The 11,048-nt window shown below is 42.0% G+C and overlaps 1 protein-coding gene across 1 annotated transcript; it reads right to left on the reverse strand.

Annotated features, from left to right (window-relative positions):
• Positions 1-254: 254 nt before the first annotated feature.
• Positions 255-10,475, reverse strand: NAA20 (N-alpha-acetyltransferase 20, NatB catalytic subunit). The gene is made up of 6 exons (XM_081952403.1): positions 10,345-10,475; positions 7,059-7,083; positions 5,897-5,987; positions 3,660-3,795; positions 2,366-2,511; positions 255-402 (listed from the first exon to the last, which is right to left on the reverse strand). Exons 1-6 carry the CDS (start codon positions 10,395-10,397, stop codon positions 317-319), a joined length of 537 nt encoding a protein of 178 aa, XP_081808529.1. The 5' UTR covers positions 10,398-10,475; the 3' UTR covers positions 255-316.
• Between the last annotated feature and the right edge of the window lie 573 nt (positions 10,476-11,048).

Genomic DNA, 11,048 nt, shown 5'->3' on the forward strand with positions numbered 1-11,048 from the left:
ATTTTATTAATGTAAAATTCAATGAAAATATAGAACATTATCAGTACTGCATTATTAGCAACACAGCCTTCGGATTTATTAATATTCTTAAAAACCGAATCATGACAAATATGGAAGATATAAGGTGGTTTTGGGCTTTGGGGGCATCAAGAGATTTAGAAGCGCAGCCTAAAAGCGAAAATATTTCTCTTGATATTTGCACATACTTCTTCCTTTTTCTTCCAAAACTCCCAGTTGCACGAGAGATATCCTAATTGTTTTCATTTATCTACAGATTTTATTCTCAATATATTTTTACAGCAACCACAATATTGACTTATTCAATATCTTCTGGCCGGACAGGATGTGGTAATGGTATAATTGATTTCTTCTCTTTATCTCTTGATAGAGCTTTCCTCATGTCTGTTAAAAAAAAAGAAACATGGAACAAAATGTAGATTAGGAACACAACCTACAATTCAAAGCCCTGGGCGGCTGCAACGCCTCTCAAGCCTCTAGAATGAGATTTCCCCCCCAAATCCATCCTGATGATGTTCAGGGAGCTATTAAGGACATGGCTACAGATAGTCCTCAACTTATGACCACATTGAGCTCAAAAATTTTGTTGTTTAGCGAGACACTTGTTAAGGGGGGGATTGTCCCATTTTATGACTTTTCTTCCCATGGTTGTTAAATGAATCACTGCAGTTAAGTTGGTCAGAGGGTTGTTAAGTGAATCCGGCTTCCCCACTGACTTTGCTCATTGGGAGGTCACAAGAGGGGACACAGCAACCGTCGTAAGTACATACCAGTTGCCCAGTTTTCTAATTTTGATCACATTACGTTAATGGTTGTTACGTGTAAAAAACGGTCATAAGCCACCTTTTTTTAATGCTGTTGTAACTTCAAGCAGTCACTAAGCGAATGTTGTAAGTGGGGGACTACCTGTATGTCTTACTACTTGTGGGTCCCATGAGTAGTTTAACAGGTTAACAGAGTTGGAAAGGATCTTGAAGGTCATCTAGTCGACCCCCCCCCTCCCAAGCAGGAGACCCTACACCATTTCTGATGAATAGCACTCCAAAATCCCTTCTGGAAAGCCTCCAGGGATGAAACTCCCACAACTTCCAGAGGCAACTTCTGTTCCATGGGTTGATTGTTCTCCCTGTCAGGAAATTCCTCCTTATTTCCAGGTTGAATCTCTCTCCTTGGTCAGTTTCCATCCATTATTCCTTGTCTGGATTTCAGGTGCTATTTTCATAGCTTGATCCCCTCCTCTCTATAACAGCCCCTCAAATATCGGAAGACTGCTATCCTGTCTCCCCTGGTCCTTCTCTTCACTATACTGGTTATGATCAAAAGTCAACATCTAGAGTAAAATTGGATATTGCATGGTATTATTATCCATTTTCCACCAATTATGCAGTGGTCTGACAAGCTCATTTTTTTCTGTATCTGTTCTACCCCTCAAATGCCAATTGATGGTCTTTTTGGAAATTTGGATTACAGATAAATGTGTACATATGGATTTCTCCTGTGCTAATTTAAACGTTTATAATTTTAACAATATTGTAATACAGTGCACAATATATACGTAAGGCTATATTTATCAAAATATAAAATGTTAGAAATGTATAGTTTATTATAGTTTATAGTTTATTCTTACACTTTCACATAGTAAGTTCGGTATTATTGTTCTTACTGTTAATCATTTTATTATTAATATAATTTATAGATGACAGGCTAACCATTTGTAAATAGATTTAGTAGTTTAACAGTTTGAAATTCTTTTGGCTTGTTTCACAAGGAGTGGGAAGCTAAAATTGTTATATTAATCAGCTAGGGAGGACGCCACTCGGGGTATATGTGTTAGTTTCAGTTGGGGGTGTTTTAGGACAGTTTTTTTGTTAATGTCCTTTTTGTTGTATTTTTTCTTTTGTTTTTTAAATATTTTTGTCTTTTGTCTTTTAGTCTTTTTTTAATAAACTAAAAAGGTTGGGAAAAAAATAAATGTATAGTTTGGCAGGATTTGTTTCTGCATTTTGCACATAAGAATTTAAAAGGAATAGAGATGAAAACTTTTTTTGTAAGGGGGGTTTATGTCATCATCTGTAGGAAATGAATAAGCTAAGCTGGGTGGGGGGGTTAAAATGTCATCAGTTTGGAATCTTTGTGCTCTCACAAGAGACCTCCCCCCCCCCGGGAATTCCATTGACCCTTATCTAGTGCCAGTTTAGCTTTGACCATTACTCAACCAGATTCTTGTGTATAAGGATCAATAATAATCTCTTCAGTGCTTTAAACTCAGTGAGTCTTGCTGGTTCTTTACAACTGACGTTGTGTTTGTCCCAAATACCCTTTACTGCTAAAAACCCCGCACTCTTACCGTAAGCATCTTCGTCGGGCTCCCCGCTGCTGGCCGAGTAGTATTCTAACACTGTTCTGTACACACTGTAGCCCAGTTGCTTGTACATGTTCACCGCAACCTGATTTGACACTCTCACAAAGAGGTCCACAAAAAATCCACCCTTTCTTCACCAGGAAAGAAAACGCAAGAGTAAGAAGACAGCGAGAGCAACATTTAAGATTCTACAGCACTATTACGAAGAATTACACAGGGCAAGGTGTACCTGTTTATGTGCATCAAGCCATTCTGAAATAAGAATTGAGATGCTAGGTTATTCCTTAATTACAAAACAACCAGATTAATGTTCTCATCTATTTTGGCTTAATTATATTACTGTTCCAAAAAGAAATGCAAGGAAAAATTAAAGAGACTCCAATTACAATGAGGCGTTATCGATCTCTATTTCAGGTGAATATATCTCCTTTTATTACAATTAACTCTATCTTGAATGGTTACTTTTCTTATTGCTGTAAAATCCACTCATTAAATGTAAAGATGCACCGGCTCTATAATATTTAAAAGCACTTTTGGCTTACTGGATTATTTAAACTTGCTTTCTACCTCCATGTAGTTTTTTAAAAAAACTAAATTGAAAACACCTAATCTGTAAGCTTATGCCATCATCTATTTTTAAGGGAGACACAAAACCCATAAGTTACAGCGTAAAAACAAAATAGGGCTATCCTTCAGATTTTGTCATCTCTCTGTTTGATAGAATAAAATAGAATAGAATAGAATAGAATAGAATAACAGAGTTGGAAGGGACCTTGGAGGTCTTCTAGTCCAATGCCCTTCTCAGGCAGGAAACCCTAGAGGAATGTTCTTTCCCAATATTGAATACTGTTAAGTCCTCAACTTACAACAGTTCATATAGTGACAGTGGCATTGAAAAAGTGACAGTTTTTCACACTTAACCATTGCGGTATCCCCATGCTCAGGTGATCAATATTCAGATTCTTGACAACTGGTTCATATTTATGACGGTCGCAGTGTTCTGGGGGGGGCACGTTTTGCCACCTTCTGACAAGCAAAGTCAATGGGGAAGGCCAGATTCACTTAATGACGCAGTGATTCACTTAACCACGGTGGCAAGAAAAGTTGTAAAACAGGGCAAAAACCACAACTGTTTTACTTAGCGAAAGACATTTTGGGCTCAAGGACAGTCATAAGTCGAGGACTATTTGTATCGGTAATTAGGATTTTTTTACTTAATTGACACCTCCCAGAGAGCGCAGCCCATCTACCTGCTCACAGCCTCCGAAATCCGCCTCACCTTTCGGATATTTCCTCCAGCAACTCCATCAGTTTAGCAGCCAGACCCAACCGGCGGAACTCAGGGGCCACCGAGAGGGCAGTGACGTGGCCGTGCCACTCTTCCCGGGCCACGGATCCTTCAGCTTTGCCCATGACTGCAAAGAAAATCAGCAGTGATCATCCAGCGCAAATGTTAGTTCAGGCATTCGTTTTAGCACAGGGGTGTCCAAACTTGGGAACTTTAAGACTTGTGGACTTCAACTCCCAGAATTCCCCAGCCAGCCTGCCACACTTTCTATTATTCTGCTATGCATTTCCTATGGTGGGAAAACGGGAGAGAGGATTGTAAGGAGTGAGACGATATGCAGCCATAACAAAATTCTTTCTAGAAAGCCAAGGTCATCCTTTGTCTTTGCACCTCTGCACCTGACCGGAACTGGACGGGTGGAACTGCCAGCGTGGCAGTGGGAGATTGGACCATGGGATGGACTTGTGGGGGGCGGGGGGCAAGATCGTGAACTTTCAACTGGGTGGGGAAAACTGGGAAGCTTTCAGATTTGGGTTTCCCCAGATGTGCCAACATGGCTCTCTTCATACATTGGAACTTTGAGCAATCCTTTGCCTCGGACTCTGATTTAATTTTAGATGCTATTTGGAACCCTGACAAAAGTGCTTTAAGTTAGAAAATCGCTTTAAAGTTCTCAGTAGTTTGAAAGGAGTATTTGTTCTTGCCATCTGCAGTCCTCGATTTACAACAGTTCGTTTAGTGACTGTTCGAAGTTACAAAGGCACTGAAAAAAGGGACATGTGACATTTTTCACACGTATGATCTTTTAAGTCTCCACGATGCATGTGATCAAAATTCAGAGGCTTGGCAACTGGCACGTACTTATGACAGTTCCACTTTTGCGACCTTCTGACAAGCAAAGTCAATGGGGAAGCCAGATTCACTTAACGGTCGCTTTACTAATTTAGATGCAGTGATTCACTTAACATCCGTGGCAGGAAAGGGAGGCAAAATTCACTGTTTTGCTTAGCGACAGAAATTTTGGTGTTCCAATTGTGGCTGTAAGTTAAGGATAACCCACATATCATTTTTAAAATGTGCAGAAAATTTCACTCCATGGGAACTTTCCAACTGAACAAAAGCTTCAGATCGCAAGCCTATAACTAGTCCTCAACTTACAATCCATTGCTTAGCAACGGGTCAAAATTAGGACGCACCCCCCCCAAAGGGGGGACTTTTGACCTGGATGTAAAGGTCTAATGTCCACTTTCCCTGCTGTGTGCTTAGCAACCACAGCCAGGATTTACAGCACCACAATTTAAGAGAGATTATATATATATTTATTTATATATTTATTTATATATTTATATATTTATATATTTATTTATATTTATATTTATATTTATATTTATATTTATATATATATATATATATATATATATATATATATATATATATATATATATATATATATATATATATATATATATATATATATATATATATATATATATATATATATAATATATTTATATATATATATATATTTATATTTATATTTTCCTGAAACTGGCACTTACTGGTAGCTTCCAGTTTCTGGCAAATATTTCTAATTAATGGCTCCAGTGTTCACTTTACAATTGCCATGTTCGCTTAACGGCTGCCGTAAAAAATTGTTATAAAACCGGGCACGGTCATGACCTACGACCCAAATCGCGGGCTCCATTATAGTTGTAGGTCAAGAATTACCGTATTTTTCAGAGTGTAAGATGCACCTTTCCCCCCCAAAAGAGCATGGAAATGTTGGTGTGCCTTATACATCGAATGCAGCCATTTTTGGCCTCCCGAAGCCCCATCCCCCCATCCCATTTTTGCAAAAAATGGGTGACAATATGGGCTGTTTGTAGCAAAAACGGAGGCGTTTTTCCCTTCCTCCAACCCCCAGGAGCACTCTGGAGGTTTCAGCGGGGCTGGGGGAAGGGGGAAATGCCTCCGTCTTTGCAAAAAACGCCCCATTTTCTGCCCCCTTTTCACAAAAACGAGAATATTTTGCCTTCCCTCAGCCCTGCTGAAGCCTCCAGAGTTCTCCTGGGAGCGGAGGAGGACAAAAACCTTTTTTTCTTACTCACCTCTTCAAAATCTTGGTGTGTCTTATACACCGCTGCCTCTTATAGTCCGAAAAATACGGTACCTTGTAGGTTGAGTTCTGAAGGGTCCCGAGAGAAAAAAAGGGAAGAGGTGGTACTTACTGTAGCCCATCAGCTCTCCCCCGGGGGCTTCGGCCACAATGAAATACTCTGGCCAGTGAGCCAAGTACTGCAAGTAGAACGGGATTCCATACTAGGGAGGGTTTTTAAGGAAAATTCATCTCTGCCTTGAAGAACAAACGATGCCTCACCAAATAAAAAGGGGGGAAAAAACCACGTATACGAGAATCACACCAAAACTCCACTAGTTTTGCCTGGGAGGAACACGCCTGTCACCACTCTATGAAAGCAGCTCTCGCATTCCAGATATATAGAGACACACAGCCTTCTGGGTAGGAAATGACTAGGTAAGCTGTAAACCTTCCCATCGTAGGTTTGTTTCTTCCATGGTTTCTCTATTATATCCTCATGAAGAGCCCATGTTAGAGGAAGACTTGCCAGGTGTTAGGAGCTGCTGCAACTCCCTAGCGAGTACCTTCCAGTGGCAAGCACATTAGGTACGCAAAGAGGGCAGGAGGAGAAGCAACAGGTGGAAACTCATCAAGGAGAGAAGCAACCTAGAAGGGAGGAGAAATTTCCTGACAGTGAGAACAATTTAACCAGTGGAAGAGCTTGCCACCAGAAGTTGTGAATGCCCCAACACTGGATGCTTTTTAAGAAGAGAGCAATTTGATTTGGATGGCTTAGGGCAGTGATGGCAAACGTTTTCGGCACCGAGAGCTCAAACTGGAATGTGTGCATGCATGCACATGCCAGAGTGCCAGAACCCCAAAAGGCCAGTGCACGTGACCACAGAGAGGACTCTGCGTGCCACCTATGGCATATGTGCCATAGGTTTGCCATCACGGGCATAGGGTCTCATGCTTGAGCAGAGGGTTGAGCCAGAAGAACTTAAATGTCCCTTATAAACTCTCTGATTCTGTTAATTAACCAGCCTCCAGAAGTTTTGGCTGCTCCATCACTGGAAGCTTTTACGAAGAGATTGGGCAGACGCTTGCCTGGAATGGCACATGGTCTCCTGCTTGAGCAGGGGGTTGGACTAGAAGACCTCCAAGGTCCCTTCCAACTCTGCTATTCTATTCCACTCCCTTCCAATCTAACCTATTCTATTTTATTCCGTTCCATTACATATATCCTACCCTATCCTATCAAGATCCCAGCTATGACCACTGATATCTTCAACCCGAAGTCTCAAAAAAGATACAGTCTCTGTCAGGGGGTCCAAGTTGCTGCGGAGAACAAGAAAAAAAACACCACTTTAAATATTGAGAGAAAGAGAAGGCAGCACTAAAACGGAACCTTTCTTAGCCAGGGGTCGGGCCTTTTCAGCTTCTTCCAACCCACAGAAGTGTTCCTAGACCAGGACGGTCACTTTCGCCAACGTCATAGCAATGGGAAGCAAATTCCAGCACTCCGAGTGAGAAGAGAGCGGGTGAATTAATTACAGGTAGTCCCCAACTTACGACCACAATTGCGCTCAAAATGTCCATTGCTAAGCGAAACAGCTAAGTGGGTTTTGCCCCATATTATGACCTTTCTTGCCACAGTTGTTAAGTGAACTACTGCAGCTGTTTAGTAACACGGCTGTTAAGTGAATCTGACTTCCCTGTTGACTTAGTCTGTCAGAAGGTCGCAAAGGGGGAGCACGGGACACAGCAACCGTCGTAAATACAAACCAGCTGCCAAGCATCCAAAATTGAAACACGGGTTGGGTTGTAAGTGTGAAAAACGTTCAAGTCCTTTTTTTCAGTGAGCCTGTCACTTCGGACAGTTGCTAAACAAACTGTTTTTAAGTCAAGAACTTCCTGTTTGTCTTATTTTAGGGTCTGATGGGAAAACGTAAAAAGTCAGAACTGATCTCCAACTAGCTCAGCCTGTCTATCAAGGGACCGAATCAGAATGGAGCTGGAATAGAGACCTTGGAGGTCTTCTGGTCCAACCCCCTGCTCAAGCTGGAACGTCAAATGGTGTCTTTCGTATGTAGCAACAGAGCAATAATTCATAGCGGGACCTCTACACGATAAAGGTCAAGTCCCCGACATGCAATAGTTCATTTAGTGACCATTCAAAGCACTGAAAAAAGGGACTTATGACTGCTTTTCACACTTACGACCATTGTGGCATCTCCACAGTCCCCTGATTTATGTTCGGATGCTTGACAACTCACTCACATTTATGACGGCTGCAGTGTCCCAGGGTCATGTGATCCCCTTTTGCGACCTTCTGACCAGCAAAGTCATTGGGGAAGTCAGTTTAAGCTAACAACCGTTCGCTTAACAACTGTGGCACAAAAAGTCATCAAATGGGGCACAACTCACTTAACAAATGTTTCATTTAGCAACAAAAATGTTAGGCTCAATAGTGGTCATACATCGAGGACTACCTGTATAAAAAAAAACCAGCAGGAAGAGCATGGATTTAAAAAAAAGAGCCAGTTTGGTTTAGTGGTTATGTTGCTGGACTAGAAACTAGCAAACTGTGAGAGTTCTAGTCCCACCTTAGGTAGGGAAGACGGCTGGGTGACTTGGGCCAATCCCTCCCTCTCAGCAAAACCTACCTCACAGGGTTGTTGTTATGGGGGAAAAGATGAGAAAGGAGTATTGGCAGGCATGCTCATTGCCTTGACTTACTTACAAAATAATAAAGGCAGGATTAAACATTAAATAAATAAAATAGAAACAATAGGTTGCTTTTATTCCGGTGTGGCTCCTATGTCTGATTTTTGTGTGGATAGATAGATAGATAGATAGATAGATAGATGATAGATAGATAGATGATAGATGATAGATAGATAGATAGATAGATAGATAGATAGATAGATAGAGAGTGTAAATAAATGAATAAAAAAGGAAAATCTTCTGGATGATAAAATTATCTCAATATTTTCAAGAAGAAGCTGGATGGCCACCTCCCATGGATGGTTTAACTGGTCTTTCTGCATAATGCATTGGGCTGGACTAGATGATCTCATGCTTCCTTCCATCATTCTAGGGTTGTATTCTACAGGAAGGGGGTTTGGAAAAGCTGGGCTTTGTGGTTAAAGCCAACCAAGAAGGGCCACAGGTGCGGTTCCCTTCTCCTCCCTTCCATCCATCCACACCCTCCTCAAACGCTGACATGACTCTATGAGATTATAGCCAATTAAAAAACTTAAGAGACAGGCACCCAAATTCCACCATGGGAAGCCTGACGAGGGAGTCGAAATAAAGTGGAAATTCTCATGTTTACACTTCAAGAAGTGAGCCATGAAGGGAATATCACACCCTTGTCATAAACACAAGCCTTAATAGTAGTGAGCTGGGCGGCATATAAATTCAATCAATAAATAAGGAAAAAATGAAGCAGCTGTCACTCTTGCTTTACTTCTAGAAGGCCTTCTCATATAAAAACAGACAGCAGAAAAAGAAAAAGGGGCCCACTGACTCGCGCCTTTTTAGCCTGTTTATTTTTAATTGTAAGTTTTACATCTGTGTGTGTGTGTGTTTTATAGATATGTGTGTGTGTGTGTGTGTGTACATATGAATATGAACATATATGTGTGTGTGTGTGTGTTGTATTTGTGCTGATAAATAAATAAAGGGAGACTAGTATAGATCTATTTCAAGCTATTTAGCTCTCATCAGCTAGCCATACCCTTACTGGGATTTGAACCTATATGTTGCATTTGTGCTGATAAATAAATAAATAAATAAGCACAAATACAACACAAATATAAAAAGGCAACATTTAAAATATGGTTTTCTACCTGGATGTTCTCCTGCTGTGAGCCAATAGACAGAAACGGGGAGTAGTGAGTTCCCTCCCATATTTGGGCATACCAGGGGTTGTAACACAAATACATATATATGTATGTACACACACACACACACACACACACACACATATACATACATACATACACACATACATACATACATATATATATATTCTCAGAGATGTCCCTGGCCTTGAAAAAGCGAAATCCAAATGGAGCCGGTTGGAACCCGGATGGGAGACCACCAGGAGATCCAAAGGGCTCCTTCAGAAAGACCCTGAGAGGAGGACCCAGCAGGCCCTCCTCCCCTTTCTCCGGCCAGCTAGGGCTTTTAGCATCAGCAACTGCATCCTTCCAGCCAGCTGCTTGCTCAGCATCTGCTCTCCCTGGAGAGGAGACCACCGGGTGACGCCAGAGCCAGACTGAGATGGGGACCTGGGCTGAGAAGCTGGGAAAGACCCCAGAAGAAGAGCCAGAGGAGACCTGCTATGAACGGAGGGTGGGGGGGAAAGCAAGCGCTCAGCGGGAGGGGGCTCTTGAGGTCATTTAGTCTACACCCCCACACACCGAGCTCAGGATCCAGTTTTTGGGACCTCTCCTCCCCCCCCCCTTTCCATCCCCCTCCTCCCCGGGTTCCCCTCTTCCTTCCTTAGAAGCCCCCGCCCTTCTCCCAGATCCGCAGCAAGGACCCTCAAGGCCATCTAGACCACCCCGTCGCAGGGTCCCGGAGCCTCACATGTTGTTGAAGCGGAAGAGGTCGTTGCAAGTGAACGCCCGTAGCGAAGTCATGCCTGTCTCCAGGGCAGCCGACCCGGAAGCCGAAGTCGCCGCCGCGATGCACCGCCCCGTAACCCCGAGCGCTTCCGCCCCGTCGCCCGGCAACGGAGCCGCCGAAGCCACGCCCACCCAAGCGCTGGAGACCCGCGCCGCTCCCAAAGCCGCCGAAGCCACGCCCACCATAACGTAGAGCGAGAAGTGGTAGAGCGCGCTGATTCCTCCCAGCCGTCACTTCCGGGTTTGCATCATTTAAATGGGCCCTTTTAAGTCTCCGCTCTTTTTCTCCAATCTCCTTCGTACTACCTGGCAGGGCTGTTCTGTTGGAAACAGGAGGGCAAGGCGGGCTATAAAATGCAATGCAACCCCCTCCTCTCTGAACATGGTGGGGGGGACACGACTGATTGGAACCCTTACAGCTGTGTTTCTCTCCTTTGGCAAGTTTAAGAAAGGTTTGGTATATTTTATTTTATTTTATTTCATTTTATTTTTTTAATTTTTTAATTTTATTTATTTTATTTTTATTATTTTATTTATCTTATTTGTTTTTTATTTATTTTATTTATTTATTTTAATTTATTTTATTTTATTAGTTTAATTTAGTTTAGTTTATTGCCATTGCACCTTGTACAACAAAATTAAATGCCATCTTCAGTGTACATTATA

The sequence above is a fragment of the Natrix helvetica genome, assembly GCF_964273705.1.
Source record: "Natrix helvetica genome assembly, chromosome: 4".
Taxonomy (NCBI): domain Eukaryota; kingdom Metazoa; phylum Chordata; class Lepidosauria; order Squamata; family Natricidae; genus Natrix; species Natrix helvetica.

Excerpts from the sequence above, each read along its gene's own strand:
- NAA20 (XM_081952403.1), bottom strand. The coding sequence starts at position 10,397 with ATGACTTCGCTACGGGCGTTCACTTGCAACGACCTCTTCCGCTTCAAC. Across the intron at positions 7,084-10,344 it reads CTCTTCCGCTTCAACAACAT|CAACTTGGACCCCCTGACAG; the intron begins GTGAGGCTCCGG and ends TGTTCTCCGCAG. Across the intron at positions 403-2,365 it reads GCCCGACGAAGATGCTTACG|ACATGAGGAAAGCTCTATCA; the intron begins GTAAGAGTGCGG and ends TTTTTTTAACAG.